This window comes from Rhinolophus sinicus, chromosome 2 (assembly GCF_057876585.1).
Source record: "Rhinolophus sinicus isolate RSI-liver-muscle chromosome 2, RSI-T2T, whole genome shotgun sequence".
NCBI lineage: Eukaryota > Metazoa > Chordata > Mammalia > Chiroptera > Rhinolophidae > Rhinolophus > Rhinolophus sinicus.
Window position 1 is genome coordinate 157,874,441 of NC_142502.1, and position 23,638 is coordinate 157,898,078.

A 23,638-nucleotide genomic window follows, 5' to 3' on the forward strand; every position below is an offset into this window, starting at 1 on the left:
GACAAGTATTTACACTGGAACTTTGCTTGATGCCATTTAAGAGTACATGCTGGGGAATTATGTGAGGAGTAAGTGAAGTAACAGTCTACTGTGCAAAAAACACCAGTCAAGACCTAGGCGTCAACCCCAGCTCTGCTAGCTACTGGCTTTTGTGAACTGAAGCACGTTCCTCTGAGCCCCCTTTTCCTTGTCTATTACGGTGGGAGTAACAAAAATAACTACCAAGAAGATGAATAAATGAGATAACTTTACACAACATTTAGTATAGTGCTTAACACTTAGCAGGAGCTTAAGTGTCAATGTATTACTATTATACTCTTACACTGCAAAGGATTTTTTTTCTGCTCCAATAAATTCTCTTAGAAGAATTCTGTAACTGACCTCTAGCACTCTGCGTTTCACCTGTAAACAATAGTTCCCAACCTCTTCCAGAAATATCAGTAGTAGCTCTTGATTGAAAAAAATGATGAAAAACTACTATGAACTCAACAAAATGGTTTTAAGAATTTGTTTCATTATTAATCACAACAGCATCTATACATATTTAGAAAATAGTACATATGTGTGAAACATTATTTAGACAGCCGATAAACAACACGCTGCCCACCTAATGTCTGTTGTGCTACAACGCCTGGTTCTTTATTCTGAATTAGCTCATACGCCATTAGTAAATAGGGGAACGACACCAGCAAAACACAAAGGTAGCATTGATTCACGAATTTTTTTCCCCAGCCCACTAATATTTTGAAGTGATCAAGAGCAAATTTCCACACAATTGAAGAGTAAGTTTAGCAATATATGAAGACGTCAGAGTAGATGGCTTAATGTACTCCACTATGTTAAGACATGCAGGAAAGCTGAGTATAGATAAAGGGTGCAACAACATTTGAGGTGTGTAATATTTTTTTTTGACTGAATTCTACACCCTGGTTCAGATTTTTAACTTTGATGAAGCTGATCTTTATTAGAAGCAAATGCCCTCGAAGGGCATCTCAAAGAAGGAAACAAGAGCCCCAGACTTGAAGGTTGCAAAGTCATCTGACGCTGGTGCGGGGGGGCAAATGCAATGGAGGTTCACGTAGGCTACCTTTTTCTTAAAGTTTATAATGCTTTCATTAGTAATCATTTAACAAAATTCATATATTTTGAGATCTACCTTAACCCTATTTTTATTATAAGGTCTGTTTATGGTTCTACCACATGATGTTAAAGAAGGTGAGGTTTTCCAAGAATACACGTTGTATTTTTATAGAACTACCTGTTAAGAAGCTTCAGAACTTGTCATCCTCAGCATGTCCTCTGGTCCCTCAGACAGATTCGATAAAGCCCCTTCTGCACTCCCTGCTCCTTATCCTGAAAGCTTTCACTAGCACCTTAAATTCTTTCTCCTGTTTGTAATTTGCACTGAACCCCAGTTGCCAATTTCCACCTGGGTTTTTTTTTTCCAATTGATTATGGTTTTTTAATTAAAAATAACAGCTTCATCAGGCTATAATTCATATACCAAAAAATCCTACATTTTAAAGTGTACGATTCAATGGTTTCAGGTATATTCACAGATTTTGCAACCATCGCCACAATCTATTTTATTAGAACAGTGTCATCACTCCCAAAAGTAATAAGGAGCCCTGTATTTAGGGGAAGTAACTTTCCATTTCCCTCCAACCTCCTGTCCCTCCTCCAAGCCCAGGTAACCACTAATGCACTTTCTGTATCTACAGATTTGCCTATTCTGGACATTTCCTATAAATGGATCATGATTATTGTGACAGCCTTCTTTCACTTAGTGTAACATTTTCTATAATGTTTTCAAGGTTCATTCACACATATTGTACCACCATGCATCAGCATTTCATTCCTTTTTATTGACAAATATTCCATTGTATGGATATACCACATTTTATTTATCCACTCATCAATTAATGAGCACCAGCTGGGTTCTGATAAACTCCATTCTCCAGTAGTTACCTCAGCCTAGAAAACCCTACACAATCTATCCCAGCAAGGTTACCAAAGATCACATGGAGAAACACTGTTAGTTTCTTAATCTAGTCATTACATAATTTTTGCTAAGAACTCCAAATTCACTGTCAGCAGCCAGATTCATATATAACTCCTGGAAGATTTCACTTTTAAGAATGTTGCTGTGTACCTCACCTCATCAATTGCTGCAATAAGCCTAACTACTTACATTCCTGTAACAACCTAAAGCATAATTTAATCACTGTTAAATGCTTCATCATCATTTACAATGATAAAAATTATATTCCAGGATAAACTGAAAGCCCGTGAGTCTATCAAGAGTTAAGTGGTTCACTAAAATATACTCCTGGAAGGCTGCCCAGACCAACTTCTAAATCTAAACCCTACTGATGTATCAACACTAATTCTGGGACTTATTTTCTCCATCTTACCTATGTTCGTGCCTTATTCATAGACTCAAGAGAAATACCAAGGAGACTGCCTTTAATGAATTTAGAACGGTTAACGTGCAAGTGGCAAAACACCAATGAAAACTACTTTGGCATGTGTATTATCAAAAAAAAGTGTTGCATTCTCTTGCTATAGCACTTCAACATTTCCCTTTTATAACATCTATCAAAATTATATTTTTGGAAGATGCAATGTACAGCATGCTGAGTAGTTAATAATATTAATTGTGTATTTGAAAGTTGCTGAGAGTACATCTTAGAAGTTCCCATCACAAGAAAACAATCTGTAACTCAGTATGATGATGGATGTTAACTAGACTATCGTGATGATCATTTCACAACATATACAAAAATCGCATCACTGTGTTGTACGTCTGAATCTAATATGTCAATTACATCTCAACTTTTTAAATTCTATGTTTGTGTAACTAGTTGTCGAATGTCTGCTGCCCTTGCTGTTTATAGGCAAAGAGAAGACTGTTTTGGCGTCCGAGCACAGCCTAAGCAACCAGCAGTGCGGTGAGTACTCCAGTGTTTGCTGAACCTTCTTGTTATTTGTTTCTATTTCCTTATCTTCTGTAACAGCCTCTGGATCCTAGTTCTTTGTTATGATGTAAACAAATAATTAATTTTTGCCTTTATCAGCACAGAGACTATAAAGTATTAACATACATAACACTGTAAGCTTTCAGAATCTCTTAAATACCAAAGGGAAGACAAAGCATCTTGAAATCCTGGCAAAACCATTCATAATTAAGTAGTTTCCCATTCTCACACTGCTAAATTTTCAGTTTCCCCTCTCACATGTTAACACTCTCTCCCCTACATTAAATGGTACCTTCATTCTCCCCAAAGAAGTTACTGAGTCCCTACTGCATATAAGGAACTGGGCTAGAATCCTCACTCATTCCTCATGCACATACTGTGTACTCTTAGGGAGATGGGGTAGGGGATGGGAGAGCTGACACAGCCATCAAACAACTAATTACAAAGAAGGGTGGCAAGTATAATGATAGGGAAAAGCAGGGTCCTTTGAAAACACATAACCAGGGCAGGAGTGTACCCAAAAGTAGGGACAAGGGAAGCTTTCCCAAAGAAATAAGTTTTAGGGGCAGCCAGATGGCTCAGTTGGTTAGAGCACAAGATCTCAACAAGGTTGCCGGTTCAATTCCCACATGGGACAGTGGGCTGTGCCCACTTCAACTAAGATTGAAAAAAGCGACTGGACTTGGAGCTGAGCTGCGCCCTCTACAACTAGATTGAAAGACAATGACTTGGAGCTGATGGACCCTGGAGAAACACACTGTTCCCCAATATAAATTTAATAAATAAATAAATAAATGTTTTAAAGTGAAATCCAAAGATGAGAACAAAGCCAGGTAAGACAGAAAGGACCGATGTCTGCATCTAAAGGAACAGCACACAAAAGGCCTGCAGAAGAAACTGTGCAGCATATGTGACATCGGATGGATGTTCAAGTTCATTTGGACTGATGCAAAACACAAATGCAATTTGTTTTTTCAAAGTGCAGACCTTCCTCCGTCATAAAATTTAGTAAATATTTAGCATTTTTTCAATGAAATTAAGTGTGTCCAAGTACATAGTAGGGTTGTTTGTTTCAGTTTTCTACAATTTACTATGTAATTATTTGTTTTTATATATACAATGTGTGTACGTACACACACACACACACACACACACACACACACACACACACACAGGTATGCACTGAGTCACAATGAAAATACAACCAAGTCAGAAACACCAGCAATGAGTACTAGGAGGGAAAGGAGAAAGAGAGAGGCAAGGGCAACAATTTATGAGGGGGCCTTTTAAGCCAGTTTAGACTTTAATCCTAAAGGCAGTTTAAAAAAACAAAAGAAACCTAACTGGCTTTAAGCAGATTAATGACATATTTATATTTGAGAAAGACCGTTGGCTGGAGCAAAGAGAATGGGTTAAAGGGAGCCAAGACAAGGGACAGCAAGAGGAACAGAAGGCTGGCAGTAGTTCGGATAAGAAACAACTATAGCCTGAACTGGGGTGCTAGCAGTGGGGATGGGAAGTTGTCCAAGGTGAAGAATATTTATGACATGTTATCATGAGGACTTGGTGATTGAGTGAATGCAGTGACAGGCAGGAAAGGGGTAAAGGCTGGTTCCCAAGGCTTAGGTAACTGGGTAGATAATGGGGCCATTTACTGAGAAAGAGAACTCTAAAAGTAGAGTTTAGAGAGATGAATTCAGATTAGACAATGAAACAGGATCATCTGGGAAATGCTCGGTCAGAATTCCCATACAGCAGTACTGGACAATCGAACCAATAGCAGTCCACTTTAGTCACAACCATGAGTTCATTAGCTCATCAGAATATCAGCCAACCATTCTGCTTCATTTATCTGCAACTTGCTTGGCCCCTTTAGGCATCTGTGCTTGCAATACCTGGTCTTATCCACAAGACAGCCACCAACTATGCCACAGGCCTCTAAAGAAACCTCAAAGAAACTTTCCCACCTCAAAGAAGCCTTTTCTAGACCTGTGTCTGGCAAAACTAAGGTTGCTAAGCAGATTGTCTACTCATGTAACTGCATTTAATTTACTGGTAACTGTCTTCTCAAATCATTTACATTTTATTTAAAATCACTGAGAAATAAATTGGAAATGACTGGCAAAATAATTAAGAAAAGACACTAAGACTTTCTAATCAGGTTAAACGAGCAAGTAGCACTAGTTCTGGTAGCACATATGAAGTACATCCTTACAGGTGCCCTCCTGACACCTCAGATCCAAGGCCTAGTACTAGTCACAGGTCTGTTGAATCTGACTTTTCAAAATAGTCTATATGACTGAGAAAAATCAACCTAAAGTCTAAATTAATCATAAAGTTAATGTTAACACTTTTTATTCTATTAAATATTTTGGTAATAGGTAATAAAAGGACGTGTTCCAATTACCAAAGACTTAAACAATTTGTTCTATGCCCACATTCCCTTGACTAATTTTACACAAATTCTTTGTAATATTAATTTCAATCCAGACATTTTATTAAGTATAATTAAACTTTATCTGACCCTTTTAATATATTTATGAAGTGGATTTTAAAAATCCATGTAAGTGGGAAAAGGGCTGGTTAAGATACCACTAATGAAAGTTTTCAGTATTCACACAAAGATGAAGCTGGATCCAATAAATTATCAAATTAGCAAAGAAGCCAACAACAGAAATGCAGGTGAATCACAGCAAAATATCAAACTAATTCCATCGCTCTAAATAATGACCTTCAACATAAGGCTGTCTCTGTTCTTTTTCTGGTGTCACTGTCTTGGCCTGTTACCCTTCCTCACAGCCCCTGCCCTCTTCCTTTACGCGTCTTCTTTTCCAATTCTATGGTCCTGTCATCCCCTTCTGTTAGGCACAGCCACTCGACCCGGTTCCCCCATTTGTAAGTAATACTTTCTCTGTAATACTTTTTCCTTTACTGCTAGTCATTCTGACAAAATAGTACTTTTCTTTTCTATGCTAACTTTTTCTTCTGATGCCATTGATTATTTGAGTATCATTTTATATTCGTGTTAGTCCCAACTTTGTGAGATTATTTTTCCTTCCTCTCACCCATCACTTACAATTTTCTCATCTTTTTTTGATAGAGCAGTTTTAACGTCTACTTTCCTCTCTTCCCATTATTAGTTAGATAATCACCTGCACTATCGTCAGTGTCCATCTCCAATGATAAAAGCTTTCACATGACAATTATATTCTTGGGCTAAAAGTCATATTTATCCCTGTGTCTCTGTCACTCCATTCAAATGACCCAGATCCCACTAAACATTTCCAACAAAATGCACTAACTAATCACCATAACAAAAAGCAAATGGTCAATGTTGGTGAGGATGCAAAGAAATTTTCCTGTGAACTTTACGATAGGAACTATAAATTAGTACGACCTTCCTGGAAAAACAATTTGTGAATATATAAATATTTGCCACTAAAATGCAGACCAAAAGGCAAAACTGGATGCAACTTTCTGCTTTCACCTAGTGTTATCCACAGACAAAACTGTGCATAAGCAATGCAAAATTCACATTAAACTCAAATAATTCCCTAATATATTAACCACACTGGAACAAATCTATGCTTTGAAAACAAGTGTTACAGCAGAACTGACTACATATAATTTTGTGTAAAGCCTGAAACGACATATACCAAAATGTGAATGATTATCATCTTTGGAAGGCATGATAATTACCTGCAAAGAATTTATGTTGCTTTTATAAACTGATAAAGATGAAAATCAAAGACAATATCTCCAAAATACAAAATCCAACCAAATCTTAAACAGTGGCTTCAAAGGCTGAAGTTTAAAAAGTGCTAAATTAGTAAAGCAGATTCCTTTCCAGAAATGCCAAATAAATTGATCTTATATTCTCTTCCATTCAGAAGGAAACTAAGCAATCAAATAAAAAAATGTGATTACTTATAAGATTTGCTTACCATGTAACTTGTGTTAAAAGAGCAATGGAAATAAAGCACAAGGTGCTATAGAAACCAGAGAAAGAAACTTTCAGCTCTGTAGAAGGCCCGAGCTCATTGTTGAAAATACTAGTAGGGGCTCATCACGTGGACGCAGTAATAAAGAACATTTAAGACGGGAACAAACACACACAAAAGCGTAACAGGGCACAGCATGTCTCGAGACTGAAACTACTGTACTGAGGCAGAGGGTGCAGGTGAGGAAGCGCAGGGGAGGCTGGAGAGGAAGCAGCAGCAAAGCTGTGTGAAGGAACAAGGACCTTTTCCTGTAGGTTATGGGAAACAAAGTGCTCTGAAGTGAAGGAGGGGGGATGTCATGATCAGATGTGCTAATAAGATTACTATGAGTTCACTGAGGAGGATGCACAGACCAGGAAAGGGAAACTAGCAAATGTGAGGTGTTTGAGAAGTATATTAAACAGCAACAGATGATTAATTAATTGCATACGGGGAGAGGGAAGAGTTATGAACCTCAGGATGATACTCGTTACAATAAAATACATCAACAAAATAATCTGCATACTTAAGAGTTGTTTCAAGCACTATCAGAAATTTGCCCGAAATGTATAATACCATTGCTTAAGGTTTTACCTCAACTTTTCCATTTTAAGAGAAATGAGAAATAAGGAGGCCAAGTGTATTTTTCAAATAGCTATTTCTGATAGGCTAAAGATGATTTAGAGCTTTTATCACACAGTGCAAATCTACTTTCCATCCTGTTGCTGCCCTCTGCTGACTCTGAATTTATTTTTTTTCAATAACATCATCACTAAATCTAAAGTTAACCAAAAACCAAAAACATCACAAGATGTCAGAATTTCTAGCAATATACTAATATATTTTTAAAACTTGTCATGATTTTGCTTCTAAAGACAGGCATTTGGTTTATTTTCTTCATATATTAGCCCTACTTTTGGCTTTCTCCATGATTCAGTAGGCTAAGAGGGTATGCTAAACTCTGCAAAATGCCATTCCATTGTTTTGTTGAAATTCCAGAGGTCAGACCGGTTCCCAACGACTATGGTACACGTAGGGTACCCTATGTTCTGTTTGAGAAAGAGATGAACACAGCTCTCAGCACCACACCACCTGGAACAGTCTCCCTCCTCTAATATTTTCTAGGATAAGTGACTTCAAATACCTTCACTGGACATCAGTTGCCAAACAGGCCATGTGAAGCATTTGATTTAGATACTGTTATGATCTCTCACAGGTCTATGTAATTTACGGGTACAAAAGCAGTGAACTGCTGGTGTTGCAAAACTCATCAAATTCATTATGTCACACATTAGCAGGGGAGTTGAAGAAGAGAGCCAAGCTACTCTCAACCCCAACTCCGGACTTCCATGCTTATCCCAGGGACTGGGAAAGATTACCCAAGGAATGTGCAGTGAAGTATTTACCTTTTTAATGGGGGGGGGGGGGGGGAGAGGGGTTAACATATGCTTTTGAATATCTGAAAGTTACAGATCTTTTCTCCAGAAAAAATACATACATGCAAAATTTTGCATAAAATTTCAGGACACTTCTAAGAACTCATTCAGAATCCCAGTTGTAAAGTTCCTGATATTGAGTGAAAAAAGGGCCAAAAATAGAACGGGGGGGCAAATTGGGGGGAGAACTCAAGCAAAATGTAAAAAAATATGATCCAGCAATTCTTTTTTTTAACTTTTTAAAAATTTATTTTAAGTGTGTTACTCCAGGATCCATCAGCTCCAAGTCAAGTATTGTTTCAATCTCATCATGGAGGGCGCAGCTCACAGTGGCCCATGTGGGGATCGAACTGGCAACCTTGTTAAGAGCACCGCCCTCTAACCAACTGAGCTACCAGCCGCCCCCGATCCAGCAATTCTCATTCGGGGTGTGTTTGCGCGCACGCGTGTCCAAAAACAGCCAAGAAATGGAAACAACCTAGTTGTCCATCAATGAATACGTGGATAAAGAACAAGAGATGTATACATACACATACACACATACACACACACACACACTCACACACAGAGGAATATCACTCAGTTATAAAAAAGGAAATCAAATACTGTATGATCTCACTCATATGTGGAATGTAATAAAACAACTCATAAAAACAGAACAGACTGCTGGTTGCCAGAGGAAAAAGTGGGTGAACTAAAAGAGTAGATCTTAAAAGTTCTCATCACAAGAAAAAACAAAAATTGCAGCTGTGGGTGATGGATGTTAACTAAATTTTTTGTGGTACACCTTAAATAAATAAGATGTCATATGTTCATTACATTTCAATAAAATTGAAGAATAAAAGATTGTCAACAGTGAAACCTGGTAAGATGAGAAATGGACCACTTTCACTGAATTTAGCAAGCAGCCGTCACTTAGCAAATGCCCTTTCAGCACTGTGGTCAGGGCAGGAAGCCAGCTGAGTGAATGAAAGACAGAAATGCAGGCTTTCAGAAACCTGCCTGGGAATGGAAAGAGAGACAGGTGGCACAAGAGGACACAGACACAAGGATGCTTTTTTCAAAAAACAGGATAGATGTGAACTATTTTTACAATGCTTTCTGTGGTAAAGAGCCAGTAGAGATGAAAGGGAAATGAGAAATAAGAAGTAAAGCGGTGGGGATGGGGACGTGGGAGACAGAAAATTAAGGGAGTCCCTAACTCAAGGTCAGTACTTTCTCGGGGAAATAAAAGGATATTTATTTACTCTGAAAGGGAAGCGACATGAGAAAAGGTTCAAAAGAGCTGGTGTAAGTGGTAAGAGTGAATTAGAGAGCCTATGTCTATAACTGTATCCTGATTATAACCCTAAGAGTGGTCAATGCCCTTGCTTCCAGTTGGTACTGTTGGAATGGGGCTGGAAGTTATGGAATCAGAAAAGCATAGAAGTATAAGATAATTTTAAAAATGAGGAAATTGAGGCACAAGGATAAATCGTTGCTAAGCCACACTAAACAAGTGTGGGAATTGGAAAAAAACCCTCATTTTCTTTAATTCCACTTTCGTGGAACTAAATGCAGGTATTCAAGTCTCATCAGTCTAATAAGGAGCCTTGACTAGAATGGGAATAGTTTTTATACACTGGTACCTTGAAAAGATAAGCACTTAGTTATCTTTTTACACTTTGCTAGATAAATAAGGGAAAAGGTTACTACCATAAAATATATCTTGAATCTATACTTATTTTGTATCCTGTCATCATCAAGTTGTTTCTATAAGTCTATCTGCAAAAGAAGAATAAAGCTTTCTCATAATATTGAAAGGTTTGTTTTCATAGTTCTAAGAGATGTTGCTTTCTAACTCAAACTTAAAATGCTTTATGTATTAGGCATATGGCTCTATAATTACTAAAATATTTACTGTAGAAATTTATGTTAAGAACTATGCAATAACTATCATTAACTATATGTGACTCTGCTCACTTTATTCTGATAAATTCACTTTGACTTCACCTGTCAGAGAGCATGAAGACCCTGTCTTAACTTTTTTCATAGGTGTGCGGGAAAGGTTCATTCCAACAAGCTTGGAATTAGCCTGTGCCCGTTTTCTTCAAGTTCCTGCATGGCAATAACCCCTGGTCAAGGCATGAAACATACTAATTGCGTTGTTTTGTAAGATATTCAGGGTGGCTTGTTCATCTTTTTAGCATTATTTATTATGATTGCTCATTTGTCAGTGAGAACCCCAGAGGGCTCTACTGTAGAACCTAGTTACAGGTCAGAAATGCGGCCATGAGGCCAGTAAAATAAGTATTAAAAAACCCAGCCAAAACTCCATTTTAGGCTCCCCGGTTCCAAGGCGCTCTGCACACACTGGTCCCTGACCTGAGAAGTGCACCTCACCACCGCGCTTTCAAAGGAAGGACACTAGGTGGAAACCTATACCTGCCCTCTGGCTCCCTTGCCGTGAGGGATGCTTATCCTTACTTCAGTGCTGCTGCTGGACTGTATCCTTGTCCTATAAAAAACTGTAGATTTGTAAGCACCCTCATTCGGGATCCTGTGAGTCTTCTTTAGCAACTGAACCCCGTTCAACTGTCATTGTTACTATTAATAAACCCAGTAACCCTAACATTCATTTCTAAAGGGCAATTTTCTAAGTTGTCCCATGACTTCTGCGATGTAGCTATAGTTCAATACAAACCTGTTGTTAGAAAAACTTAGAATGAGTCACCAGAACCACATGTGCTATATGTAAGGGCAGTACATTTGCTAAGTACATCGAGTGAAGAAAAATAAAAACAACATCATTTTACCTTCATATTTTTCCAGAGCCCCAATAACATGAGGGAGTTGATTTATACCCTGATAGAGTCGGTAACAATCTTGTAAGTTGGCTGCTTGTCTTTGAAATTTCTTGGCAAGTCTGTTAAGATCTGGGAATCGACGAAGTAAATCTTCTTGTAAACTTTGCCTCAATTCTGCATCTTCTACAAAAGCTTCCACTAAATTTAATCTGAAATAAATTACACTAGAGTTAATCATAAATATATTTTAGTATAAAATTAAAATTTGTCAACCAGGTACATAACCCAGCTAAATGAACTAAAAATTTCCAGTAAGAAGCTTGAATCTATTCTGAAATGTCAGCTTTTTATAGAGGATGGAAAGCTCTGTAACACTGATGTAAGTAAGCACTTTCTAACTAGTTAATAACCAAATTAATGTTAAGTACTATCTTAAGATACTGAAATATACCCAATATTTTTCGACTTTCATCAAACTGATATTTCTTAAATAGAAGAATTTCATTATTGGGACACCATTGTTACTGATACATACTACACATGTAAACTATAATCTTTAATGAAACAGAATTACAATTCAAGAAGATCGCCAAATCCAGTACTTATTCTATCAGGTCTTATAAATTGCCCCAGGTTGAGAACCACTGGTTTAAAGGAATCTGAATAAAAATTCACTTTTCAAAAGATGAAAAGAGAAAAATAACTAAAACTCTATACAATGTCAATATCTAGGCAGCTGGCAGCAGACTTATTTGTTGTAGCGAATGCCAAATTATTGGGAAAATATTCTACTACCAAGCTTGTATTATGAACCAGTCACTGGGGCTATAAACAAACAAAAATTATTCACGGACTTACTGCTCCAGAAAAGATTTCTATGGCATGTACTCTGCATTTGAAAAAAACGAAACAATGAGGAACGGATGCAGCTAAGTCACAAATCCAATAAAGCAAATGTGGGTCTTTCTAGCTAAGCCTATGGCTCTACTTGGGCTTTTCCAAGTTTGGTCCAAGATCACCAGCATCAAAATCACTAGTAGGTGGATAATAATACAGAATCCCTGGGGGAGGGCCCCAGCTGTGAAATTTCAATGAGCTTTCCAAGACTCCTACGCATACAAGAAAATCCTGAGCTCTCATGATAAAGAGGGAAGAGAGGCGTAAGGGGTGAAGAAAGGAAGAAACCTGACGTTGGCTGATATACCTCTTCATTTTTTTTTCTTCTTTCCCTAAAATCCCAAAATCTTAGGCCACTCTCAGATAAATGGTAAGAATCCATAGAGAAGATATTTCTGATCAAGAATCTTCCTACGTCTTCCCAGTTCCAAGTATCTCAGTACTGTTTCCTCTCAAACTGACCAGAAAATGAATCAGAAGTAATCAACTCTGTTCAAGTGCATAAAGTTCCAATAAGAGTATTAAGAAAACATCAAAGGAAGGAAAAAGCTCCTAAAACACATAGGACAAGGCAATATACAAAACGCCCTCAGTCTTTGGTGTAGGTATCATTAAAAGCCTAATAAATTGCTAGTTTCACAAGTCTATTCAGTATGCCTTTTCAGAATTAATTACAGTGTCAAGTTTACGTGATGGTTAACCGACTTTTTTAAAAAGATTGTTCTGCTACTGTTTCCATGACAATGACACTTTTCCATCACAGTTTTAGAAGTACCAAAGTTACTATTGGCATAACATAGTATACCTGTCATTCCTATCCAATAAAATTATTCAGCTGTACACAATTTGATACATTAATTTGCATATTGACTGGAATAGAAAATAATGTTTTAGGGTCAGTTAATCTCTAAAATTCCAACAGATTAAATCATGAAATTAACCATGAAATATTTGGTATGTTTAAAATCAACATTGTGTCCTTTCTTTAAAACTAAAATTTCTGATCTCTCATTGTTAGAACAGTTGACGGGAATTTCATGACAGTGTATTTATATAGCTAAGAACAAATCTGGTATTTAAAGAATTGCAATTACAACTTTCTGAGTCTCTTTTTTTCTGTTCTTTACATAGTTTAATGTAATCAGAACCACTTATTTAATACATTAAGTGGGAAATATTCTGCTAGGCCTAAGATTAAAAAAGAAAAATAAAGTATGGCAAGACATAAAAGAGAGGAACACGCTTTTAAGGAATATTCAGTCTAACAGAGGACAAGGAGGCTTCTTGTCACAGCTAGTGCTGAGGTAATGAGTGACAATGAGATGCAAATGCAATGAAATGGGGTCGGGATAAGAAATAAGGAATTGCATGGGAGCTGGGAAACTCCATTCTGGGGAACTTCATTTGCCTATATTCTGGATAGTTGTGATTTACAGAGATAGGATTCTAGGGCATACACTTGGGATGGAAGAAGAGGCAGCAGCAAAAACTTGAAGGGAGAAAAATAGAGGGTGCACTGGAAGAAAACTGAAGCAGAGAAGGAATAGGAAAAAACTATAATCAGAGGTAAAATGGAAAGACTGTTGGCTTTGGAAGCAAAAAGCATTATTTCTTCTTCTGAGAAAGAGTCAGAGTGAAAGACTGAAAATATAGATACATTTTGAGATTGTAAGGATTAAGGAGGTCATCATGTACTTAGATGCAGGACGCAGCTGAAGGCTTTCAGGGGAAGTAAAAAGTTTTAGACTCGTCACTGTAATGAGTCAAAAAAGAAAGTATCATAATACCAGGTATCAATGAGAGCTAGACAGATTGAAAATACAATAGGTCCAATCAGCATTGTGTGACCTTCTCTAGCAACTTTTGAGAAAGAAAGCTAAGAAGAGAGGGGCCAGTATAACAAAGGACAAATGGGGCAAGAAATTCTATGGTCCCCATGAAAACACTAGAAAAACAGATGCCTTTGTGGTACATGCTGGGCAGGAAGGCAAATGAAATTCAAAGAAGCTAGCAGATCAACCCAGAGACCAGAATAAAGAAGTCTCCCGTAAACTTGATTTAGAAGTAGAGACAACAGTGGTTGGAAAGCAATGGATTGGAAGCTCTCCTGTTCTTCAGAGGCCAGAGCAATGCTTGTTTTCTAGAAACTACACTCACTGCATGACCTCCAGACCTGTTTCTACAGAATATGAATCACTAAAGATTACTAAAGATATTCTTGCACAAAAGAATAATGTAACCTGAAAAGAAGTCCGGGGACCCTACGAGTACACTGCCTCAAAAAGCATGATATACAATCACATAAGCACCACCACCATCTCTAAATTTACAGGAGCCATATTTCTATTTGGAGACTTATGTTTCTCACAAGACTGCTATATTAATTACATTAATTTTATATTAAAAAATGTTCGTAAGAAATAGAAAAACTATGTAATCCTATGATAGTTTAAAAATCTAAGTCAGTAATTTGAAATCTTCCCATAAAAGGAAAACTAAGCTAAGATGGTTTCATAGGCAAATTCCACCAAATATCAAAAATTCAATTCCAGTCCTACATAAACTATCCCAGATTATAGAAATAAAAAAAGAGAGGGGAACACTAACTCATTTTATGAAGAATAACATTGATAGCAAAATGCCATCTAAAAATAGGAAAATTATAGGCCAAATACACTCAACACGGATAATATTCCTTAAGACATTAACTAAATCAAAATTAAATTTCTATAAACCAGCAACAGAAAGTAATCATACTGTGTATAATAATGGAAACAACCCAAATGCTTATCAATAGTAAAATGATATTGAAAATTATCGTATGTTAATATAATGGAATATATTCAGCAATAAAAATCAATGAAATACATCTACAAACAATAATACATGTAAATCACCGGAGTACAATATTGAAAAAGTCAGTCATGAAAGAAGACATAATAAAATTCCACACGCTAGTCTAAAAACATGCAAAATCGGGCCGGCCCGGTGGCTCAGGTGGTTAGAGCTCCATGCTCCTAACTCCGAAGGCTGCCTGTTCGATTCCCACATGGGCCAGTGGGCTCTCAACCACAAGGTTGCCAGTTCAATTCCTCGAGTCCCGCAAGGGATGGTGGACAGCGCTCCCTGCAACTATAATTGAACACGGCACCTTGAGCTGAGCTGCCGCTGAGCTCCCAGATGGCTCAGTTGGTTGGAGCGTGCCCTCCACAACTAACACTGAAAGGACAACAACTTGAAGCTGAACAGCACCCTCCACAACTAAGATTGAAAGGACAACAACTTGACTTGGAAAAAAAAAAAAAGGCCTGGAAGTACACACTGTTCCCCAATAAAGTCCTGTTCCCCTTCCCCAATAAAATCTTTAAAAAAAAAAAAAGCAAAATCATTCAAATATATGATAAAGCTAAAAAGAAAAGCAAAATACAAAATCCAGGATAGTGCTCTCTCTAAGGGAAAAGGTAATAAAATCAGGGAGGGGCACATAAGAACAGTAATAGTAATGTTCTTTATACCTTCTACATACTTCATAAGAAATGTTACTCAATATTTAACTTAAAAACCTCAAAACAACTAACAATGAACACACAGCTCATAGCATGATTCTCCTCCCTCTAACGTGCTCTAAATTTGTCCAGTGTTTGAAGCACTGACTGTGGCTCACCATTCTATAATAGATGAGAATTTTCTCCAAGATCTCCTTAACGCTGTTTGTTTTTTAAAAACAATTTTTTTTTTAATTTTATTGGGGAATATTGGGGAACAGTGTGTTTCTCCAGGGCCCATCAGCTCCAAGTCGCTGTCCTTCAGTCTAGTTGTGGAGGGCGCAGCTCAGCTCCAAGTCCAGTGGCTGTTTTCCATCTTTAGTTGCAGGGGGCGCAGGCCACCCTCCCAGGCGGGAATTGAACCGGCAACCTCGTTGTTGAGAGCTTGTGCTCTAACCAGCTGAGCCATCTGGCCGCCCCAGCGGAAGCTCAGCGGCAGTTCGTTGTCTTCAATTTAGTTGTGGAGGGTGCAGCTCACTGGTCTGTGTGGGAATCAAACCGGCAACCCTGTTGTTCAGGGCTCGCATTCTAACTAACTGAGCCATCCGGCCACCCCATCCTTATGCTGATTTTTAGAACAAATCCAGGAATACACACCCAATAGAGTTCGTTCATAATGCTGATTATCTAGCCACATATTAAAACAGCCATAATTTGCTGTGATTTTAATAAGTATGTTTCAATCTTACTATATTCCACCCACAGTTTAAAAAACTTGAAAGCTATTCAAGTTTTGCCAAAATCAGTCACATTAACATCAAAACCTGTCCAGTGATTTTGAGTTTACCCAATCTAAGTACCAGAGACAAAAAAAAATTTTTGCTTGAATTTTTTTTAATTCAGTTTTAAAATAGAAGGCACTAAGAATACCAAATTCTACATAAGCAAATTATTTCATTAGCAATTTCGTAAGAGTAAAATATTTCCCATGCTAAAACATATTCAATGTTCTTTAGATAATTCTTTGAAAAACTGGGAAAATTACCAAGGCTTCAAACGAATCTATGAAAAGACAAAAACAAAAAAACCCCTACAAGATTAAAAGCAACAGTTCTAGTGCATATGCTAACATGAGGACTCTTGGAACCTATCAGAAAATAAGTGAAAACATAGTAATATGGACAGAGTTCTTATAATTTCTCGTTTGATTGTTAGATAAAGTACAAAAAGGAAGAAGTACCTAGAAATTCACTCATAAAAGATAATAACATTCTCACTGGAGATAAAAGCATTTAAGCCATTACTAAAAAGTATTTGTAGTCTCGGTGCAAGCAGGGTTTAATGAACGGAAAAATGAACACCAAAGTGATTCCATGGATATAACTTAAATAAAAACCAAAATAATACATTTCATTTCTGATGATAAAATCCAATTTGGATCAAATTAAATACAATTGATAGACATAACAAATGGTACAGCAATAAAGGGCATGGGCTCTGGAGTCACGCTGGCCTTGGCTTGAAATCCAGTCCCCACCACATTACAGGTGATAAACACGAGATGCTTAGCAAAGTGCCAGGCATACAGTAAATACCAATCTTATCACCCTGCTCCTGCTAATAGCTTGACAATCATTTATAAGTAATCCCATTTTCATCATTCCTCAACTTATCACTGGCCTATAGTCCTTGATAAGATGTATGAACCGAAAAGATCTAGTAACACCTGTACCGATGTCTGCTCTTATAAAAATAGAAGAAAAAAGAGAAATCTTTGCTTCCCTTAATGGAGTTTACCCCACAGCCACATATTTTAAAATTAAATCCTCATTTCTGGTTCCAACAGGGTAAAGAGATTTCCATTATCTTCTCTTACAGAAAATCATCCCAAAACAGTAATGACAGTAAGAAACAGAAAAACTTGATTTGATATGTAACCCTGAAGATCAATCCTAAGTGCTCAGAAGAAAATCAGATTTGCCGAGAACCCCAGAAAGGCAGCATGAGGTATCACAGCAGGCAGAGTTGAGAAAGGATGATAAAAATAAGGAGACTGCCCAAACAAAAGCCTGCATAAGGATAATAAATTTCCCTTCCTACTGTGGAATTTTAGTATTTGGCCTTGAAAACCAAGGCCAAACCTTCCTTCCTACTTACTGATTCCAAAAAAAGGAACTCACCAAAATAAAAGAAGAAAATATTTCCTCTTACCCTACCAGGATAAGCAGATGATATTCTGACTCATAAAGCCATCCTGACAAATATAATTTCTAATACATAAGTCTAATGAGACCACCAGATTTTGGAAATTACTGCTATGTCCTGTGAAAGTAACTTTTATTTACCCTCTAAAAGAAAATCTAATTTGGTATCGTGCTTTATAAATAATGTTACTCTGATATTAATATGTAAGCGACATCTCAGGTTTCTAAAGGGTCTAAATATAAGTACATGCATGCTCTAGTTATTAAGCTGTATGTAAGGGGACCACTCACACTTGCTGTTCCCACAGCCCAAAATTAAAAATATAACCAATGTCCCAGAACGTGAGACTTATTTAAATTAGCTAATTTCTTTAAAAACAAAAAGGTGAGAGAAGAGACATAAATTTTTGCTTGTTTAGCCAGACTTTCCATGGGAGGACACTAAAGAAACTGATTAAGACTGGTTGTCCCCAGGGCAGTGGTGGCAATTCACATAAAGTACAATAAGAAATGTATCCCTGCTGGCCCGGTGGCTCAAGTGGTTGGAGTGCGGAGCTTCTAATGCCAAGGTCTCCGGTTCGATTCCCACAGGACCAGTAAGCTGTGCCCTCTACAGCTAAGATTGTGAACAATGGCTCTCTCTGGAGCTGGGCTGCCATGAGGAGCCGGAGGTTGGCGTGAGTTGCCACGGGCTGCTGTGTGCTGCTGTGGGCTACAGTGTGCTGCCAGGAGCGGCCGGTGGCCAGCGTGAGAGGCCGGCAGCCGGCTGGAGCTATACAACACAGAGGCCCTAAGGAAGGGTCCTCGGGAGCTGGAAGCCTAGGAGACTTATCACTGTATTTTGACACATATAAATGTAGTTACTTATAAATAATTAAAATTAAAAATTGTACACTGAAAAAATAAAAATTGTAAACTGCCTTAATTACTTGCAAATATCTAATCCTTCCTATTTCTTATTTTACGTCATTAAACCTCACTCTTCCCCAACAAATGTAGCTTCAGAAAGTTACCTTAGCATTTCAACTTCTGCATTTTCAATAAAATATCAGCATACTCACATTCGTTAACCTCATGAGTTATTTTTATTTAAAGGATTTTGGGAATCCACAGGATCAACACTTAGCCTGGTAATTATTTGTAGGGTGTCTTATGATACTGATCAACTATTTTATGTTTGCTGGCATCTTACGAAAGGGTCAAGAGATCATTATGCACTTGTATACCATCAGTATTCAGTAGGCATCCAACAAATTCTTAAATGATTAGACAACATCAAAACTATAAAAATACTGAATCTTTTACCCATTCCGGCAATATCTTAATTTGCCAAATAGAAAATACTAAGTACACAATAAGGTCATTAGAAATAATCTAATTATTGAAAAAGGTACAGTAAAGGGTATTCAATCAATAAAAAAAATATTACATACTTTGAATCTGACAATAAAACAGCAACACTAAAAAATATAAGCATAATTGAGGAAAAAATGGGATTTTTTTATTAGGATTACAACTATGTTTAAAAAGACTGGCTAACCTAAGAACTGACTATATAAAATGATTATTTTTACATCAGTTCAAAAACTAATCTGTGCTGTCAGGGCAGTGATTACTCTTGGAGTGAGGAGGGGTAGGAAGTAGCAGGAGAACCAAGAGGAGTTTCTGAGATGCTAGTCATGTTGTTTCTTGACATAATGTGTTGTTACACTGATGTGTCTATTCACTTTGTGAAAATCCATCAAGCTGCACACTTAGAATTTGTGCTTGGATGCACATTATACTTCATTTGAAAGTTTTCAAACTCATCTAAAACAAAGATAAAAACTAAGTATAATCGAATGCTAATCATATTAAAGTAGCAGGATTATAACTTTTTCTTTTTTATTTCTTCAATTTTAAAGATTCTCTGAAATGTATGTTTAGGCTGCCTTAAATCCTTTCTAGAATAATGAAGAGTAAGTGCTTCCTATGTACTAAATCCTGTTCAAAGTACTTAATACATATTAAAATCACCTAATCCTCATAACAACCCTATGAATCTGATATGTTATTACTGTCATTATAAAAGTAAAGAAACTGTGACACAGAGGTTGAATAACTTGCCCAAGATAACAAATAAGGGGCAAAGCTATAATTTCAACCAAAGTACTCTGGCTCCCAAGTTCATGCTCTGAAACATTACCCATACCATGTCTCCAAAACAATTTTACCTTTTTATAGTGCAAAAAACAGTTAAGAAAATAAGTTATTTAATCAATCTAAATAATTACCACTCTATTACTATGTAGCTCTCTGTGCAGTTAGATGTTAAAATATAGGTACAAAACTGCTTATCAGGATAAGTGGTATAATTAAATGGAGTAACTGTGTATTACTCAAAGCTTCCAAAAGTATATACTAGTAATATACCTCTCTTCTATTCTGTTCTTATCCATGAGAGGTTGCTTAATCCACTGGTTAACCAGTCTTTGTCCTTGAGGAGTTTTGCATTTATTCAGCAATGCAGCCAGAGACTGAGAGCCAGTGGTGTCTTCAACAGAACCCTAGTAAACAAAAAATAAAATAGAATGGCATGGTGATTATTAAAAATCTTACTATGCCATGAAAAATAATTTTTGGAACAAGAACACTTAATATTCTTTAAGTATTAAATGAGAAATTTGCACAAAACTTCTTCCTAAAACCAAATTTTCATCCTCTTAATTTGTATTTTCTGTTATACATTTTTCCCCAAACCAAAACCACTTCACAATTATTACGTTTTAGACATAAAATTTATCAGGATGTAATTTTTTTAGACTGCCATAATATAAAAAAATTATTAATAAAGCCAGGACAAATACTATTTACATAGCTTACAACTAGAAAAATATAGTACTTCAAAACTACTTATGTAAGTATAATATTTCAAAATGTTTAAGCTCCTTAGTAAGATTCTTCAGGATATATCAGAGGAAACACTTTTTTAACCATTCTATGTTTTTTGGGCGGTTTTTTTACCTGAAAAAGATTAAGGGCTCTGACTGCTGCAATATCCAATTTCATGTACTGGCTGAAGTCAAAAGTAGTCATTTCAAACTGTCCAAAGTTTGAATCATCTGATAAGAGTTCTAAATACTTGATTACTGCCGACAATGATGAAACTGCAACCTAAAATTAAGAATTTAAAATAAAAAGCTGCTATTAGTAGAATTCTAGAGATTTTTTTAAAAAACAAATGGCAAAATAAAAGTAAATTCCAAACATTTTCCTTAGTGTTCCTTTCCAATCCAAACCAAGAAAATCAAAGTTTAAATAAATCCCTTAAGATTGGAAAATGATTTTTAGAAAGGGAAAATTTACTGTAATAGCAGTACTACCTATAGTAGCCAAAAGTAGAAAATACTCAAATGCCTATTAAGAGCAAAATGGATAAAATCTGGCATGTTCACACTATGGAATAAAACATAACAACAGATATAGAAACAAACAATCCACAACTTCACACAATATGGATACGTCTCCCAAACATAATACTGAACAAAAGAAACCAGACACAAATGAGTATATGCTATATGGTTCCATTTACATAAACTACAAAATAGGCCAAATTAATCTACACTGTCAGAGGTAAGAACAAGGGTTACCCTGGGTGGGGATAATGACTGAAGGAAGCATAAAAGGGTCTTTAAGGTGCTAGTACAATTTTGTTTCATGGATGCTGATTATGTGGGTATGTGCATGTTATGAAAACCCAGTTACGCACTTATGATATATGCACTTTGCTATATGTATATTTAAGTAAGTTTAAATAAATTATTATTGTGTGTGGTCTGACTGCTCCACCGATCATCCGTTTCCCTGGTCTCTCGCCCTCTCCTCGAGACTATATCCTGAGACACAATGATATTGAAATTAAGCCAATTAATAACCCTATAATGCAATATACAGATGATGCATTACGGAAGTGTACACTTGAAACTTACATGTTATTAGCCAATGCCACCACAATAAAGTTAATAAATTTTAAAAAATAAATAACTCCACAATGGCCTCTAGGTGTTGAAAGAAGAAACGTTTGCAGCTAACAGGGGTTGTTGGTTCGTGAGGTTTACAGGAAAAAGCCATCTTTACAACATACAAGTGCAAAGTGAAGCAGCAAGTGCTGATGATATAGACGCTATAAGTTATCCAGAAGGTCTAGCTAATTAATGAAGGTAGCTATACTAAAAAAGGAAATTTCAATGTAAATGAAACAGCCTTATATAGGAAAAAGATCCCATCTAAGAGTTTCATAGCTAGAGAGAAGTCAATGCCTTGCTTCAAAGCTTCAAAGGACAGACTGATTCTCCTTAGGGGCTAAAGCAGCAGGTGACTAAGTTGAAGCCAATGCTCATTTACCATTCCAAAACTCCTAGGGCCCATAAAGAATCATGTGAAATCTATTCTGCCTGTGCTCTATACATGGAACAAAGCCTGGATTACAGCACATCTGTTTACAAGACGGTTTTCTGAATTTTTAAGCCCACTATTGGGACCTAGTGCTCAGGGAAAAAAAAGATTCCTTTCCAAATACGACTGCTCATTGACAATGTACCTGGTCATTCATCCAAGAGCTCTGATGGAGCTATACTGACCAGATTAATGTTGTTTCATGCCTGCTAACACAACATCCACTCTGCAGCCCATGGATCAGAGTAATTTTGACGTTCAAATCTTATTATTTAAGAAATACATTTCATAACACTATACTGCCATAGATAGTATTCCTCTGATGGATCTGGGCAAAGTAAATTGAAAATCTTCTGGAATGGATTCACCAATCTAGATGTCATTAAAAACATTTCTAATTCACAGGAAGGGGTCGAAATATCAACATTAACAGGAGTTTGGAAGAAGCTGATTCCAACTCTCATGGATGACTGAGAAGTTCAAGACTTCAGTGGGGGAAGTAACTGCAGATGTCATGGAAACAGCAAGAGAACTAGAATTAGAAGTGGAGCCTGAAGACATGACTAAATTGCTGAAATTTCATGATAAAATTTTTAATGGGTGAGGAATTGCTTCTTACGGATGAGCAAAGAAAGTGGTTTCTCGAAATGGAATCTACTTGTGAAGATGCTGTTCAACTTGCTGAAATGACAACAAAGGATATTTAGGATATTACGTAAACTTAGTTAATAAAGCAGTAGGGTTTGAGAGGATTGACTCCAATTTTGAAGGTAGTTCTGTGGATAAAATGCTATCAAACACTATCACATGGTACAGAGAAGTTGTTCATGAAAGAAAAAGTCAATCAATTTGGCAACTTCATTATGTTCTTATTTTAAGAAATCGCCACAGACATAGTGAGCAGCTATCAACATCAGAACCAGACCCTCCACCAGCAAAAAGATTATGACTCGCTGCAGGCGCACATGATGGTTAGCATTTTAGCAATAAAGCACTTTTAATTAAGGTATGTAAATTTTGACATAATGCTATTGCACTACAATATAGTGTAAACATAACTTTTATATACACCAGGAAACAAAAAAAATTTATGACTTGCTTTACTGAGACACACGCTTTATTGTGGTGGTCTGAAATGAACCTGCAGTATCTCCTAAGCATACCTGTACGGAATATAAAATAAGCAGCTCAGGACATCAAACTGACAGCCCAATAACAAATTCTACTTATTAAACTATACCCGATACTAGATTCACTGTAAATGTACATATTTTTCCTAAGTGATAACATAGTAATCTATCTGTCCTTGCCAGACTAACAAATTTGAGGCTGTCACAAGCATCTGCTCCTGTGTCACCAGGAGGCACAGATAAAAACACCTTTCAGTACCCCTAAAAGCTTCTTCCTATTTTCAATAGAGAGATACGTTTCTCTACTA

At 36.7% G+C, this 23,638-nt stretch overlaps 1 protein-coding gene across 1 annotated transcript in view; it reads right to left on the reverse strand.

Moving 5' to 3' along the window:
• The window catches only part of MSH2 (mutS homolog 2), a 61,502-nt gene that overhangs the window by 24,185 nt on the left and 13,679 nt on the right, over positions 1-23,638 (reverse strand). Inside the window, exons 5-7 of the mRNA XM_019748649.3 lie at positions 20,770-20,919; positions 20,179-20,312; positions 11,190-11,389 (exon numbers count right to left, since the gene is read on the reverse strand). Of these exons, the coding sequence (XP_019604208.1) occupies positions 11,190-11,389; positions 20,179-20,312; positions 20,770-20,919 (484 nt within the window). The remainder of the gene's footprint in view (positions 1-11,189; positions 11,390-20,178; positions 20,313-20,769; positions 20,920-23,638) is intronic.